At 42.7% G+C, this 18,021-nt stretch overlaps 2 protein-coding genes across 2 annotated transcripts in view; both read left to right on the top strand.

Annotated features, from left to right (window-relative positions):
• Nucleotides 1-18,021, top strand: part of LOC310800169 (dynein axonemal heavy chain 5-like) — a gene marked incomplete at both ends in the record, with an annotated part of 678,223 nt that overhangs the window by 290,116 nt on the left and 370,086 nt on the right. The window lies entirely within an intron of this gene.
• On the top strand, nt 2,312-14,524 carry LOC310800248 (growth factor receptor-bound protein 10-like; the record flags this gene model as incomplete). The annotated part of the gene is made up of 10 exons (XM_083662826.1): nt 2,312-2,374; nt 2,834-2,971; nt 4,924-5,034; nt 5,257-5,355; nt 6,716-6,793; nt 7,563-7,679; nt 8,857-8,923; nt 9,939-10,026; nt 12,906-12,999; nt 14,378-14,524. 10 exons carry the CDS (start codon nt 2,312-2,314, stop codon nt 14,522-14,524), a joined length of 1,002 nt encoding a protein of 333 aa, XP_083518952.1.

The following is an 18,021-nucleotide window of genomic DNA, read 5'->3' as shown; positions in this document are numbered from 1 at the left end:
ATAGCTTACGGTACAAGACATTCAGGTCTTTCAGGTCTTGGGAATTCAGGTTTGGCACATTACATAAGAGACGTTGCCTTTATGTCTTCTCTTATGCATGTTTTGAAATGGAAATCTCTAATGCGAAGGATGTCAAGAAGCACCGACGACATGAGATACGCCATCATCTGCAGAACTGGCCCCGATCTATGTCATCACAGAAAGCCAACCAATCATGTGTTCAGGGTCGCACAGCTGTTACAGAACTGTTACAATCATGTGTTCAGGGTCGCACAGCTGTTACAGAACTGACGACAGCTGATGCAAGTGGGGGTTAACAGCAGCGCCCCGTACAACTTTGACGATCATTTGAAACAACATTTTAATAACGTGATATTGCCAGATGTTGCCATCAGCTCCCTAACTGTGTTCACTAACTGTTTACAGTTGATACCATGGCGATGACAGGGACTGTCATGAACCAGGCGTGTCTTGAATGTCGTAAGCATCGCTGAGTAGGGGTGTCACGATACACTAATTTCACGATACGATACGATACACGATATTGGGTTCACGATAACGATACGATACGATATTTTAACAATATTCTTTTTAACAAAAGTAAATAATTTTTATGTATTTGTTTACCATTTATTTAACCATGTGAGTCCCGTTGAAATCGAAACCTCTTTTCAAGGGAGCCCTGGGAAAATACTGGAAAAATAGTCTTTCATTTGAAATACACAAAATACAAAACAAATGCTGTTTTTGGAAATTTTTATTATAATAACTATAAAACAACATGGAAGATAATGCTTCTCTTGCAATAGAATGTGTCACACTGTCACAAACTAAATGTTTGTTGCATGGTGAAAGAAAAATAAAGTATACAATCTATTTCTTAAATAACTCATGCTCAATGGTCCCCAAACTTATGTAATCTTATGTACCCCTTGAGCTGTTTTGCCATGCCAGTAGTAGTCTACCCCCTCACTCATGCGTGTTGATTCTGCTAAATTTCTATTATTATTCAGGAGCAAAAAAAAAAAAAATTGTATCGTCACTTTTTTTCTGACGATACATATCGTGACGTTTTGATATCGCGATATATCGTGCGACGAAATATCGTGACACCCCTATCGCTGAGTGGAAGAAATATGTTTCCTAATTATAATAGACAGGACTAATAGATCCAGGTGACTAGGGGTGTCACGATACACTCAGTTCACGATACGATACGATACGATACACGATATTGGGTTGACGATAACGATACGTTACGATATTTTAACAATATCTTTTTTGCGATCGATATGTAAGTGGAGGGGGCGTCCTCCACGCTAATTTGAGTCATTTCACCATTTTCATCCTCCCGTGTTTCTGTAACGTCCCTCGTCTGTTCAAACAAAGCAATGAAAAGGAGAGCGAGCATGCAATCAGATGCAGATCAGTGCCACCATGTTCAGCTTCTTTTTCTCACGATATGAGATTTCATCTCAGCGATACGTATTGTCACGTTTTGATATCGCGATATATCGTGGGACGATATATTGCGATATCCCTACAGGTGACGACCCATTCAAAGGTGATACAATCAAAACACCAATGCTGTATGCAAACTTTGTGCGATGCCAAGAGCCTGCCAGCCCATTGCAGCCCAACTCAGTGGGAACATATTGTGCATACTAGATGACAGTGGAGGCATCAAGAAGACACACACAGCTGCAGCAAAATGTTCTGAGGGCCGTTGTAGAAAAGACTCCGTAATAGAGAGCTCCAGGAACGAGTCCGGAAATCATCGATGCTAACAGCCCTGGTTCAATACAGTTTTCGCCTATGGGAGTTTTGAATGGGTTTTTGGCGCGATGCTTCTAATAATCTCTCTGGACAACGCTGGCTTAATCAAACGCGAACCAGTGTTTAGTAACATCATCTTCACACATGAAGACCACTTTTATGAGTTTTGAAGCTTTTATGTGCCGTTAAAAGGGTGGCTAGCTAGCGAACGGCTAAATGAGACTACAATGTCGACGCGGATATTATACGTCATCACGAGTGAACGCGGAAATTCTTTCTCTCGCAATCAATGCGTGGACGCCTATGCGACACTGTGTGTAGTTCTGGATTAGCTTAGCACAAGCTTTTTACCTCTAGCGCTCGCAGTTACGCTTCAAAACTCGCGTTTGATTAAGCTTGTGTTGCCCACAGACATTATTTGAAGCATCGCGCCAAAAACCCATTCAAAAATCCCATAGACAGAAACAGTGAAGAACCAGGAAGTTCGGGACTTCCGCATTCAGCCTACAAAAATACGTCATCCCTGGAGCTCTCTATGGCCTGTTCGTGGGGCCGGAGGAGCCCACGACGCAATGGTGACGATGTCAGAGTTCACCTTGTGAGGTCATCGGTGATGTCAGAGTTTCCCCTGTGAGGTCATCGGCGATGTCAGACGGTCTCGGCTGTCTCCAGACTGTGTGATGTCAGACGTGACTTTGTGAGGTCATCGATGACGTCATACCTCCCGGGACGTTGTGACATCACCGATGATGTCATACCTCGAACGCGGGAGGTATAAAAGTGTTGTTCTATCATGTTTAATTAGGTCCTGTTCTCTCTCTGCACATGATACACAAGGTTCTCTATCCCTGCAAGCTATCTATCTATCTGCTAGCTACTCTGTATGTTGCTTCTGCCTGATATTTCCGCCTGATATCTCCAATAAATTGCCTGAAAGACATCTCTGTGGTTCTAACCGATCACTGCCCGTGAGCTCTTACCTAAGATCCAGCAAACTTCACACAAACGTCCTTACAGCCGTGTTTGAAGCCCACAGCTTTCTTGCTCCCTCTTTCAGAACTTCCTGGCGTCCAGCAGCTGTCCAGAGATCCAGGGCCATCTGTATGTTAAAGAGCTGGCCAGGAAGTCCTGGAAGAAGCTGTATTTGTTCCTGCGGCGCTCAGGACTCTACTGCTCTACGAAGGGAACCTCAAAGGTAAGAACGTAATATTATGTTATTATTATTATTAGTATAGTACAGTGGTTCTCAAACTTCTTCTGTCATGCCCCACTTTGAAGGAGGAAAAATGTTCACGCCCCACCGCCCCAACAAAATTCGAACAAAAGGGTCCAAGTTTAACTTTTATTGAAATAACATCAAGATCATGACCATTCCTTTCTATTTTCTTTCAGTAATGTTGTCCAAATAAAAAAACAACTTCAAACAGAAATTGCAATCACGTTGCTAGAACAAACAAAGTGAACCAGATTGCTCCATCAGATAAAACACTAATCACTTTGTTATAACGATATCAATAAAGTTCTATCTGTGCAAAAAATAACAAATATTTGGCAAGAAAAATGTGCATTGAGTCTTATTATCACTGTATTAGTGGCTGCAATGAACCCGTTTTGCACTGCACATCTTTCCAAAATAATAACAATAAAGTGCAACTAGGGATGTCAACGGTTAACCGTTAATCGATTAACCGTCGCTAACGTCGTTGTTCGGTTATTGCTGTCGGTCTATCAGTTAATATTAAAAAATATATATATATATTAAAAAATGATGAATTTGTCACGCTCTCCTCTCGTGTATCCGACAGGCAACAGCGGGGGGAAAAGCAGGTCCACTCTATATCACTCAGCATGTTATAGCCTACTTCTAATTAAACGCATTTCTCCCCAAACATGCAGCGTATCCGGGGCGCGCACACACACGCGCGCCGGCACAGACACTGACAGACAGCCCTAACACAAAAAGCATTAACATTTCAGCATCTAAATAGACACGCCTTGTTTGGGCATGAGCTCATTGAGTAAATAGACAAAAAAAAAAAAAATTAATTAATATTAAAAAATTATGAATTAACCGATAGGTTAATCGATTATTAGCGTCGGTTAATCGAAAGTGAAATTAACCGAAAATTGACATCCCTAAGTGCAACCTGTGCAAAACAAAACAAAACAAGTTCAAATATTTGACAATATGAATGAAGCATCCATGGAATGAATGCGAAGTCACTACAGAAGCGGGGTTCATTTATTGCTCACCGGGAAAGAAGTCAGACGTCAAAACATTGGTTCCGCTCTGCATTTCCCCCTGCGCCCCACAGGGGGGGCCCGCCTCACACTTTGAGAAACACTGGGATAGTTATGTCATATTAGGATTTTAAGTCATCCGAAAGTAAGGCCCAATCCCATTTCTTATTTTTTACCCCTACCCCTAGTTTTCGAGTCCCCCCCCTCACTTTTCGACTTTGGCACTCGGAACAGAGTTACAAGGGGGTAGTGGTTTGATCTATCTGGATTACTTTTTGGGCTATGTGGTGGGGAAGCAAAGGGTCTATTGGGATCGGGCCCAAATGTTCATAATTAATCTGTAGAAAAGGCTCCGTCATGGCCCACCATCAGGCCTGTTCTTGGGGCAATTGACGCTCACGAACCGGAGGAGCCCACGACGCAATGGTGATGTCACCGCCGTGTCATCATCGGTGATGATGTCAGAGTTCACCTGTGAGGTCATCGATGCTGTCATACCTCCCGGGACGTTGTGACATCACCAATGATGTCATACCTCGAATTTGGGAGGTATAAAAGTGATGTTCTGTTATGCTGGTTCCCTTTCTGCACCTCATACACGAGGTTCCCCTTTCCCTGCAATCCGTAAGCTATCTATCTGCTAGCTACTCTGTATTGCTTCTGCCTGATATCTCAAATAAACTGCCTGAAAGACATCTCTGTGGTTCTAATCGATCACCATTCACGAGCTCTTACCTAAGATCCAGCAAACTTCACACAAACTTCCTAACATAATCAGTGGTACAGTCATTTCTACCTTGAAGGAATCATCTTCTTTTTGTTTATTGATGGTGGTCTTTGTCTGTCTGCATGATGTCTCTGTCTCTCACTATATCTGATGTTCTGACGTATCGGTTGTGTCTCCAGGAGCCCAGACATCTACAGTTACTAGCAGACCTAGAGGACAGTAACATCTTCACTGTCGTCACAGGCAAGAAGCACTACAGCGCGCCCACAGAGCACGTCTTCTGCATCAAGGTCAGTGTCAGACAGAGGGAGACGGGGCGCTACTTTAATGTCACCCAATCATATATCCCTATTTTTGATGTGTTCTACTGCTGATGAGTCAACAGATAAAAGACAAATGTATATCGTCATTGTCCCCTGTCACCTGAGTCAATACAGCCCACAATAGGATGCTATTTAGGCAACAGTTTATTCCCTCTATTTCTGATTGGCTGAAATGTGTTTGATTGACAGCCCAGTAAAGGCCGTGCTGAGTTGAAGGAGCTGAGGATGATGTGTGCCGAGGACGAGCAGAGCAGAACCTGCTGGATGACCGCCTTCCGACTCTTTAAGGTGCCACCACCACGAGGAAATACTACTCATCTGACTTTTTCCACTATATTTCATAGCACCCGCATCTATTTATAGGCCTCATCTATTTATAGGCCTCATCTATTTATAGGCCGCATCTATTTATAGGCCTCATCTATTTATAGGCCTCATCTATTTATAGGCCTCATCTATTTATAGGCCTCGTCTATTTATAGGCCGCATCTATTTATAGGCCAATTTCTTGTCTGACTATCCTGCTTTTTTGTCTTTTCTTTTTGTTGTTGTGATCACACCCACGCAGATGAGAGATGAGATGGAGATAAACTTTATTGTCCCAGGAGAGACATTTGTCTCGGGCAAAAGTGCTTTTGTACCAACATACGTGTGTAACAGACACAGTAACACAGGACAGACACGGTCACAGTCACAGCATTGCACTAAAACACAGGAAGAGTGCCAGCTAAGGCACAAGATTGCACAGCCCTATTGCACAGTATGTTTAAATCATCCAATCCCTTAGTAAGGGAAGAATAAAATCAGCAATAAAATCATAAAAATCGGCAGCGGATTAGATAAAAGAGTAAAAGAGTAAAAGAATACAACATTAAAAATAGGATTAAGAGGTAAGAGGTAAGAGAGATACTCTGCAGGATAGTTATGTTGTGCTTTGTGAGCCCATAGTTACCAAACTTTGTTCAGAAAAGACTAGAACAGCGTTTCTTCAAACTGGGTTTGGACCTGTAATGAGGTCAGTGACCCAGTTCTGCTCGGTGCCCTTAAGAAGAGTACTAGCGGGTTTTAATGAGTCTGGGTCTTAAAGGCGAGACTCGCTTGACTCAAGCTGGGTGTCAGCCAGGCTAAAAACAGGTTTAACACCCCAGTGGACCAGACTACTGGCTCACCTGTTGTAGCTTACACCAGAGCCATGTAGATAGAAGAGTCCCGACATCTCCATTCACTCCAATGGACCAGTTTTTTTCCAGGAAGTAAGGTCCTGGAACTCTTGAGTAAAAAAAAAGCAGCACTGTCGAGTTGCAGCAAAATAGACAGTTTGTGTTGTACTTTGAAAGGGTTTTTCATCCCTTGAATCAAATTGTACATTATCAGCTTTATTTTAGCATGCAAAAGTAGCGCGAGACCCATTCCTGGCTGTTCATTGGCTAATGAGTCTCGCATTTTGGTCCTCCGCTGACGCCACTCTCTCTCTAGAGGACACTAGCTTACACCACTTTGCAGAATCTTTATTGAATATTGCTCCACGTTTTGCTGTTATATCACTATGCCATTGTGAATTCAATGCCATTTATTCAAGGGTGTGTTGGATTAATAATCAAGGATTTGACGGTTTTGTTTGACCAATGGTGTCCCCTTCTCTTCACAGTATGGGATTGTATTGTACCAGAACTATAAGATTCCTCAGCAAAGGAAAACTTTACTCTCACACTTCTCAGCACCAGTGGTAAGTCTCCGTTTTGACTCAAATCACTTTGAAACACACATCACTGCATTTTCTATTTCAATATAACCAGTGTTGGGGGTAACTCATTACAAAAGTAACATATTACATGTAATATATTACTTTTAGCAGTAATTCAGTAATATAACTTATTACTTATAGGATTTCAGTAATATTATACCAGTTACTTTGTCAAGTAACTCAAGTTACAAATTGAGTTACATTTTTTTAAATCAAAGCACATATTTCAAAAAAGATACAATAATTTCCTAATCAAACTGTGTGTTTTTGTGGAAATAACCACTACAGATGACAATAACAAAGGAAAAGAATAACATTCAGAATTTTGGATTGTTTACACTGACTTGAAGGCGGTTGAACTTATTTTTCGGGATGGTTCCGGGGCGGCGATGTCATTCTGCTGCTGCTGTTGTTTTGGTGAAAGTAATGCAAAAGTAGTGTAACAAGTAACGAGTTACTCTACACAGACAGTAATATTGTAAAGTAACTTATTACTTTCAAATGGAAGTAACTAGTAATATGTAGTATATTACATTTTGAAAGTAACTTGCCCAACACTGCATAACATAAGCAACTTAACATAACTTAACATAAGCAGTTTGATGACATACATGAAGCAAACACTTACCTCTGCTACATTCTTACCCCACTAATGTCATGTGCTGTCTCTGTCTGCATGCTGCTGTCACTTCTGTCCGTGCCGCCTCTGTAGTCCACTGTGTGACTGTCATGTATCTCTGTCGCCCCCTAGCGGAGTGTGTCGGAGAACTCCCTGGTGGCCATGGACTTCTCAGGGAGGATAGGCAGGGTGATCGACAACCCTGTGGAGGCTCAGAGCGCCGCCCTGGAGGAGGGACACGCCTGGAGGGTGAGACACTGCATCACCATCACCCATGGGTGAAGGACCATCACAAGTGACACTAAGAGGCCATTTACACCTGGCATTAACATGCGTTTTCTGTGATCAGATTGCAATCAGATTGTATTTTATCACTTCAGCCTGATTCCATTTACACCTGGCGTTAACATGCATTTTCTGCAATCTGATTGCAATCTGATTGCAGAAATGGGTGTCCTCTCAATCCGCATAAAGTTGCTGTATCCAGATTGAGAGGGCACATTGCATTTACACTTGTGTTCAATGTGTACACAATGCATCCCTGACCACCTCCGGAGGTGGTTTGGCCGATCAGATTGCAATCCTTCTTCAATGCGTTTTGGGGGTGTTTACACCTGTACTTTCAAGTGATAACACAATCTGATTGCAATCTGATCACAGAAAACACATGTTAACGCCAGGTGTAAAGGGCCTCGTTAACTCTAGCGGGCTGTGGTCTTGTGTAAATGCTGGCATAATGATGATTTTCACACTCTACTATTAGAATAACAATTTAAGAAAATCCTGCGTACCAACTGTAGAGGATGTGACGCTCAGTTTTGCCCCTATAAAAAGTGTAAAAAAATAAATAATAATAAATAAATAATAATAATATGGTTGGGTCAGTGCTACTCACCTGACATGACTAGAATACTCATGACACAGTTTATTCTACTATCTGAGGACCAATGTTGGGTTCATCACCTAAACTCAACTGAGATAGATTAGATTAGATTTATTTCGAACATGGTGAAAACAAAAACAAAACAAAGATAAAAAATAAAAGAAATATAGGCAAGAAGTGGCAAACAATGATAGTCAATTGGAATTCACAGCATCCAATAGACAGCAAATTCACAATCAATTTACATTTGTTTATCATGCCCGAAAAGGAGTAGGAAGAAGTTAATACTTATCAAGTCCTACCTCCTGTTTTATAGCTATAGGCTTTTTATGACAGTATTGTACTGTAATAACATGTTATACTACTGTATTAATATATACGAGATGTGTACATACTCACATATCCATAATAATATCACACATACTATAGAGTTGTGCCTAGTACATTTGTAGCATACCATGTACACGTGAGATGTTTCTCCAGTGTTAAGTCAATGTGAACTGATCACCGGTTTGTGTTGTGTGTCTGTGGCGTCTCCCTCAGAAGAGGACTCAACGAATGAACATGTTGGGCTGCCACAGTCCACTGCACCACTCCTCGCTAAGCTCAGGTAAGCGCTCACACTACGAGACGCGCTTGACCCTTTTCTCTGGGGGAACCCGATCAGGAACGTCCTCGGTTTCACGCTGAAGCCACAAATGACTGCAGTTTAATTAAAGTCGAACTGAACCCGTTCGTCACGTGCATATGAGTCCGTTTCAGACTGAAAACATAGTTTGTCTAAGATGACGGGTTGAGAGGCGGGTCATAGTATCATGTCGATGATTTTATTTGACAATTCTGGGGACAGGATTGGGCTTTGGCCAATCCTGGCGTGTTCCGCCTCCAAATCGAGTGGGATTCAGTGTGTTGTGGCGCTCCCCTCGGGAAGAGCCTTTCGACGGGAGGAGTGGAGCTCAGCGAGCCGCAGGCAGCCAGCTGCCTTCGTGTTGCCGAGCGGAGAGTGCAGCACGTCGGCCTGGAATCTCCGAGGTGCGACCCCTGACAACCAAGCTCTCGGATGCGCGCGCCATTATCGCTGCTGTAAATACGATATCCCTGGAATGCGCGTTTTAACGAGCCAGTTACATTTCTTTGCATTCTTAGAGATTATAGTTTTTGTTTTTTGTTCATGTTTCTAACAATTGGCCAAGTTAGTAGTTAGTTTATGGGATAGGAATTCTGCCAGATGACAGGCACTAGGCGCCATTTTCTACTTCATTTTGGAAGAGAAAATTATCCTGAAATTAAGATTTGATTGACAGCTGCATGTCGTGATATGATTGGTTGAAATGGGGTAGAAATTTGATAGTACAGGGTGACGTCAGCAAACTGTAAATTACTGTTATCAATGAAATCTTGAAAAATGAACTGTTGATGTGAAAAAGTGTGAAAAACGAAAGAAATTAGATTGTTGTGATTTTGTTTGCATACATTATTAAATAGGTGCACTGCATACCCAGGTATTTGAACTAAAAGAAAAGAAAAGTCATTTTTGGGTTCAGCTCAACTTTAAAGTCACAATCTGAATAGGAAATTGTCAGACACCGACTTTTTTTCTCTCTCTCTCTCTATTTTGTGCGCAGTCATCCATGTAGCCCAGCTGTGGTTCCACGGCAGGATAACCAGAGAAGAATCTCATCGCATCATCCACCAGCAGGGACAAGTGGACGGGTAAGACTGATCTGGAGTCAGTATAAATGGTGCTTTTCCACCGCAGAGTACCGCAGAGCTCATCTCATCTCGCCTTGACTCGCTTTTGGTCGTCCATAAATAAGAATAAATAAGACGTCCTCAATCACGCCCACCACTGGTCGTCACGGTGACGCCCACATGAAGCTGCCGTGCCGTGAAACGGTATAAATAGCAGTGTTGGGAGTAACTAGTAATCTAACTAATTACTTTTTCAAATTCAGTAACTCAGTTACAGTTACTAAAATAGTAACTGGGCTAGTTACTAGTTACTTTAGGACATGAAAATAACGGACAACTTCAGAGGATTACCCAGTTTCTGATCCTCAGACCTAGTCCGGGGAGAGAGCTGCAGCCAGAGCCCCAGAGGCTAATGACCTTGATAGGCTATACGCCTCCCCAATAAGCGAAGGTTCAATGCCACACTGTGGCACAGCAACACTAACATAATGTGTGCATTAATAACAATCGAAGCGGACTTTTAAAAGTAACGCAAAAGTTACTTTCCCTAGTAACTAATTACTTTGAAGTAACTGGTAACTTTAAAGTAATTAAATTACCTTTTGAGAGAAGTAACTAGTAACTGTAACTAATTACCAATTTTCAGTAACTTTCCCAACACTGATAAATAGTCACAGCAAGGAGATCCTACTCGTCCATACATGTAACAATTCAACTTATACAGTTACTTCCCTTAAAGACGAACTGAACCCAACGGGGACCGAAGTGGCGTTTGGCTCGGAGACGTTTCATAGTCTGAAAACAAATCTTGTCTGAGATGACAGGGTTGAGAGGCGGGGCCATAATAGCGTGTCGGTGATTTGATTTGACAACCCTGGGGAACGTGATTTGACTTTCGCCAATCCTGGGGTGTTCTGCGCCCAAATCGAGTGGGATTCAGCGTGTTGTGGCTCTAGCTGGCAGCCAGCTACTTCCGTGTGGAGCGGAGTGGACAATCCGATGCATGAGCGCTGCCTGCCCACCTGGAGTCTCCGACCGACTTATTAGTCAGTTTATGGGCTATAAATTCTGCCAGGTTACAGACACTAGGCGCCATTTTCTCCTTCATTTGGAGGAGAAAATTGAAATGAAGATTGATTGACACCTGCCATGTTATGATATGATTGCCCCAGCCTTTCATCTCTTTCAAAAACAACGGAAAATGGCTGTCTGTTGAGGCTAAGCAGAGACACACATTTTATTTCAGAAGAGGCTGAAGGCAGCAAGACAAGTACAATTTCACTCGGATCAAAAATTGCGTATTCAAAGAAAATATTTGTTCAATGTAGTTTTTTTAAGTTTTGGTCTGAGTGAAATGCTCTATGGTCTCACCCAATTCTAAATATATAATCTATATAGACCAAATCACCGTGACGTCACCATGTAAATAACATTACTTCCGGGTACCACTTTGGGAAGGCGGCAGGTTTAAATGTGCGTGTTGTCAAATAAATGCTGTCAAACCCTCTCGTTGTTTTCGGCCGACTACTTTCAATTTAAATGGTTAAACGGTTGGTAAACATGCTTGTCCGACGTATCTAGCCTTTCTTCTGTGTTTGTTTTATGTAGTGTTAGCTAGCTTAATAACGTTTGTTTACAACTGTCAAACTCGCTGTTTTTTTGCAGACTCGTTAACGACAGAGCTACTGACGCCACGTTAATTTAATTTAGCTTGAAGTCTACTCTGGTCTGGTCTGGTCCAACAGGTAAATTAGCTAGTCTGGTCTCCACTAACGTTAGTGAAAGTGTTGTTATGAATGATATTAAACAACAACACAACACGAACGAACCATTTTTGTCTTCTTTGTCTGTTTTTGTCTTCAACACGTCAGTTTGTGCCGTCCACCGCCATTATGATGTGTGGACCCCAGGGGTAACCGGAAGTAAATGTAAACATCCCCGCTGATTTGGTCTATATATAACATTTTACGAAATGTCTATGGGAAAATAAATGGCGGTTGAAAATCTCTGGTACAGTGCTGAAGCAGGAAGTAGGCGGTCACTTTGCCTCTCTGTTAGCATAATGATGGCGATTCTCTCTGACCAATCAGTAGTCTGCAGTGTTTTTACATCACCTTTCGTGTGACACTAAAAAAGTCTACTTTTTGTGATACTAAAAAAGTATCACCCGACGGAAGACCAAAAAAGGCGAGTCGAGTTGAACCGAGCAGTACCATGTGGTGGAAAAGCGGCGATAGATGCACATATCCATGAAGTTATGGAGCTTCTTCAGAATCAGAATCACTTTTATTGCCACAGTATGCAAGTTACATACGAGGAATTTGTCTTAGTGTCTGTATGCAGCGTAGCGGTCACATCAATATACAGAGATAAGAAGTAGGAAGATAACTAAAGACAATCACAAAGTTGCAAGTGCAATCAAATCGAGTAAATATATACAATATGTACATGAGTGGTGAAGTGTTCTGTGGATGATAAATATGAATTTACGTTGAATTTACATGAGATTTACAGACTGAGTTAAATAGACGTTAAATAGGCAGTGGATTTACATGAATTTACAGTCGGAGTTAAATAAGAGTTGAATGTACATGAAATTTACAGGCTAAGTTAAATAGGCATTCAATTAGATATGAGTTCCAGTTTTATGGGGGGGGGAGTTCAGCTAAGTTCAGGAGGAGGTAGTGCATTTGTGAGTGGAGGGGGGGGGGGGGGTTGTTGGTGAGGTCCTTGGCGGAAAGGGGTTTCCGGGCCTTGTTATGTATTGATTAATCTGGATCACTGAGAGGCCAAATCCCATGCTTATACCATGTTCACAGGTAGGGTTAGATAGGGTGACTTTATTGACTGCAAATGCAATGTTTAGTTGGCTCTTCCTCCTCTCTCTCCTCCCCCCGCAGGTTGTTTCTGCTGAGAGTCAGTCAGAGTAACCCCAAGGCGTTTGTGCTCACACTGTGCCACCACCAGAAGATCAAACATTTCCAGATACTACCGGTAGGCATTTCTCACTTCTTTTTGTTACATGTTTATTTATGTATATTTATTTATTTCTTTATTTACTTGCACAGGGAAAGGCGATTTTTTGATGTATCGTGATTTGATCACATTTCATGCTACACGAGTAGTCCCTGTGGGTAGAATATCACATTGTCTTGTAATGAAAAATGTAAATCTGTTTGTCCCACACAATAGACCCTTCTCACGGGGGCCATTTTGTGTCAAAAAGGCAGGGTAAACACAGGTGCAAGCAAAACACTCGCGAGGGTTTCCAACTTCCATGATTGGAATTTGGAAACCCTCCCGTGAAATGGGTCTATCTGTATAGAGCTGAACAGTCACATGATATCTCTTGCCCCGGAAGAGAGTTCCCCATTCATTTTCTCCATAGACATTTAGAAACAACCAGTTTTGTGGCTGGAACCAAGCTAACCCGTGACCTACTGAATCATGAGTGACCATAGAACATTTCAGTAGGAGCAAAAACAAAAAATAACAACAATTTTTATTATTTAGCATTTTGAGTTAATCACATCACAGGAGCCTATGTTAATAAGCCACCAGCCAAATTTGAACGATGATGAACGTCGCAAAGTATATAAATTTAGGTTTGACAGTCATGGGAAAAGTCATGAGAATCAATTAGATTTTAGAGTGTATTTTCTCCTGCGGACTGTGTGGGCGTGTCCCGTCTGCAGCAGGTCTCCTCTCTCTCTCTCTCTCTCTCGGAGGAGACCTGCTCGGAGGAGACCTCTCTCTCCGTTAACGGAGAGAGAGAGGAGAGAGATAGAGAAGGAAAGAGAGAGAGAAGGAAAGAGAGATGGAGTGTGTGTGTGTGTGTGTGTGTGTGTGTGTGTGTCCGCGCCCGCGCGTTGCTCGGCACATAGCACAGACAGAGAGGGTTTACAGAGAGGAAGAGATCTCTGCCGCTGCGCTACTGTGTGTGTGTCAGTGTGTGTGTGCGTGCGTGCGTGCATGTGTGTGTGTGATTCGATTAAATCTTATGACGTGATAAGATCATGCATGTTAGCACCGCACAGCGGCTCTCTTCAATGAGGAAGTGGAAATCCAGACCTTGTAGAAAAGTGTCGATTTTTGGGGTTTGGGTTGAAAGTAATGTCAACTTACTTTCTGAGGCACACAATTACTCACATAAGACCCTAAATTTAATAGTTAGAAGGTTTTTGTGGATTTTGGTTTCCAGGGACTTTAAGTCCCTTGAGTCCGATGTTCCTCATTCTCACCCTGCCCTGTCCCCTCTCCCTCTCCCTCTCCCTCTCCCTCTCCCTCTCCCTCTCCCTCTCTCTCTCTCTCTCTCTCTCCATGTGGGCGTGTCCCCGCTGCCCCCCCCCCCCCCCCCCCCCCCCCTCCGCAGTGCGAAGAGGACGGGCAGATCTTCTTCAGCCTCGACGACGGCTCCACCAAATTCACCGACCTGATTCAGCTGGTGGAGTTCTACCAGCTCAACAGAGGAGTGCTGCCTTGCAAACTGAGACACCCGTGCACCGTCGTGGCCTTATGACACCTCCTCGACACCCCCCCCCCCCCCCATCCCCCATCCCCCATCCCTGCCACTTTGACCTGACTCTGCCTAAAAACGAACAAAAACAAAAAGAATCATCTCCGTCGTCGTCGGTCTGTTCTTTTGTTTTGATCGTTTTCGAGAAGCTGGTGAATTAACGTTTTTGACGTTTTGCCATTTTTTTTTTATTTTGTTGTGAGTCTGCCCGGCGGAGACCGCTGACTCTTTGGGTGTTCGGCCGATTCGTCGAGGAGTCGGATGCACAGCTTTGCTCCCCCGGGTTCCTCGGAAGAGAAGAAGGAGAGATTAGCTAGTTCAACTTAAATGAACCCGCCATGATTTGTTGGTCAACGCTGTCAGAACATATTCCATGATCCGACTACCCATGAGTCAATAAGCTTGGACCCTGCAATCCACAAGGTTTACTAGACGATCGAGTTGATCGCACAGCTCAAGCGTGGACTAGATGTTCCTTCCACCGGACAATCAGCAGGACGATAAGGTTTTCGTCCGGACCGCTCTGCTCTCTCCAAACAAACAGCACTCTGGTGTTCAGGTGTGTCCTCACCTTATAGACGGAGAGTTGATTGTCTCTCTTTTTTTTGCACTCATCGAACTCGGAGTAAGTAGCCTTTTGACGGATGCATGATTTCTTCTTCGCCGTCACGTTACTGTGACACGGCACCACCGCCCTCTAGTGGCACAGACCGTGTAAGGACATTATCGGAATTCAACAGGAAAAACCTTTGCTGAGATGCTGAGGGGTTTGTTTTTGAATCCTTTTGAGGTTTGGAGACATCGGAGGGAGAATTGATTTTGAAACCTTTTGTCTGGGGTCCAACTGGCCTGGAAAAAAATTGTGATGGAAAAATCTGGAACCGCAAAAGGTTATTCTTTTAAAAACACTCGCTGGACAGCACTGGATCTGTATTGTCCACCCCCATCAGAATGTGCTCATCTCTGACCACACAGGGTTTTCTTTTCTTATTGATACATGCATTGGAATTCTGTATTATCGCCAATATGCTCTTGAATAATTGTGTTTTAAATTCTGGATCATTGTAGCTCTTTATTCACATGGCATAAGTTACAATAAGAGCCGTTCTCTAGTCGTTGTTCTAACCGCACAGCTCCAGCTCCCTAAACTATTCATTACTCTGGGTATTCACTTCTGCTCTGCCCATTTTGAATCCTCAAAATCAATATGAACCAATCAGATCAGTGTCGTTCAGCGTGGAACAACACAGTGATAAAGCTATACATTTTTACTTACTATTTTGGGGATTGCAATGCTGGAAAGTGAAACTAGGTATCTTATTTGGAGGAGGTTGGCGGTTGGTATGCAGTGGTGATTTTCTTGGAAGTTGGAGCGGCTGCTTGTCTGACTCGCCTCACCAGAGCACAGGGAAGATTAACCACTAGCATTTACCTTCAGGAGCTTCACCCACTCTTAATAGCCGACTGTTACTTTTTGTCAAAAGATCAAATAAAACTGGAATTTAAGGACTAGAACTTTGGACTACAAATGCAGCAGCAGGGCGCATCTTGATGATTTGAGTCTCTTCATTTGGCGAGTGGACTGTGTTGCCTCTGGTACCTGTTGTGTTATGGAGTGATAGCAGTGAGAACAGACATGGATCGAACTCTCAAAATCCGAGTCAGTTTGAAGGCATTGGATATGCCTGCCTTTCTGTATCTCTCAGACAAGACAGTTTCAGGAGAAAAATCAATTGTTTCCCTCATGCCAGCCAAGGTCAGTCAAACACAGAAAAGTGTTTAAAAGGATTTCCACTTGTATTTTGGCCCAAGTGTGTGATAGAGCCGCTGTAATTAATGACAGTGGAGTTAATTGCGGTACAGCAGACCTGGGCTCAAGTTGCTATCGAAGATGGAGCCCGTTACTTCTCGAGGGTTGATTGATCGCGTCTGGCACGACGGAATGAAGGGCAAAGCCCAGCTACAGCTATCTTTCACTCTGGGAAGACTTATGTTTTATTCCAGGACTAGACCTGAAATCTTGAACGTTTGATTGAGTCCACGTTTGGATCAGTAGAGATGTATTTGACCTGTGATGCAACATTAAAAAAAAGAGCCATCGCTTTGAGTATTGACCTACAGGTAATCTTAAGCTATATTGAACAGTTGAGATACAGAATAGCCACACTATATTGACACTCTGTGCATGGTCACCATTATTTAACTAAGATGCAATGACTCAATCATTTTTTTTAAGTATTGTTTCAGCAAAATGCATTTATTTATCTTGATGTGAGTGATTACTTGAAATTTTTAGATCCCCCCCCCCCACCCCCAGCGCTGTTCTGTACTGTTTTCTTTTGTCAAGGGTTGAAATAATTGACCAGCGTTATTAATTATTACTGTAATGACTATTACAATTCTCATTTGGCAGACAATTACAATTTCCCACTTGGCAGATGTTTTTAGCCAAACACACATGTTATATATGCACATGCGATTTTAATACAACATAAGCAAGGTTCTAGTCAGGAGAGAACCAGACCAAGTGTCATAACAGAGGAGGAGTAGATTCAAATTTAACAAAGCGGTTGGCGGGTACATTCAAGTAACGAACACATCTCAACTAAATCAGGGGATTTGGGTATGTACATTTTTTAAATGAATGTAACCGGGCTGCTCAGGGTCGACTCGGAGCACGTTTTAAAACTACTGGTCAATCAGATCTCTTATTGGACTTTTGTCAGTTTATGTACAGTGTGTCGATGGATGCATCATTATTTTTGTTGAAGTTTTTTTCATTAAGCTCCATTAGCACCACCGCCGGTGCGTTTTTGTGATTACTTGAAAAATTACGCAAACAAAGTAGATCCAGTACTACTTTACACACACACACACACACACACACACACACACACACACACACAAATAATCAAATAATTTAAAGGTATTCTCAATTCTCTCTTCGAAGCTGTTTATAAAGAAGCCTAAAATAACTTGCCTGGCTACCTGAACTGATTTAAAGCTCCCCCCCCCCCCCCCCCCCTCTCTCTCTCTCTCTCCCCAAATAGTCACATTTCCAACTCAAAAAAGGAGGGAACCCCCACAATTTTGTTAGTAATTAAAACAAAAACAATCTAATACCAATTGGTTAATTTCCTCATTTCATCCTGTGTTCTACTACAAATGCAATCCTTCTTTAAACTCAAAAACAGTTGTAATGTAATGGATAGAGGAGCGCAGCAGCGTCAGTTTGGGTAGCCTATAACCACAGATAGTGCCTCTGACTCCTCCCTCTCTCTCTCTGTGCACAAACCTGACCTGACATTATGGACTGAGTGACGGGGAGGAGGCAACCGCTCACACTCCGGGGTGTGAGGTCGGGGAAAAAACAAACACTAGCGATTTAAGAAGTATACTTGATGAACATAACGCATTCTGGTGAAAGCCGACTGAGAACCAACCCTCGTATTTCAAGTTATTGAACTGCAGCAGTGTCTCCCATACATAAAGGAATTTGT

The sequence above is a fragment of the Poromitra crassiceps genome, assembly GCF_964638095.1.
Source record: "Poromitra crassiceps genome assembly, chromosome: 29".
In the NCBI taxonomy this organism is placed as follows: domain Eukaryota; kingdom Metazoa; phylum Chordata; class Actinopteri; order Beryciformes; family Melamphaidae; genus Poromitra; species Poromitra crassiceps.
Note: the sequence above shows the minus strand (reverse complement) of the source record. Positions and strands in the feature narration are given on the sequence as shown.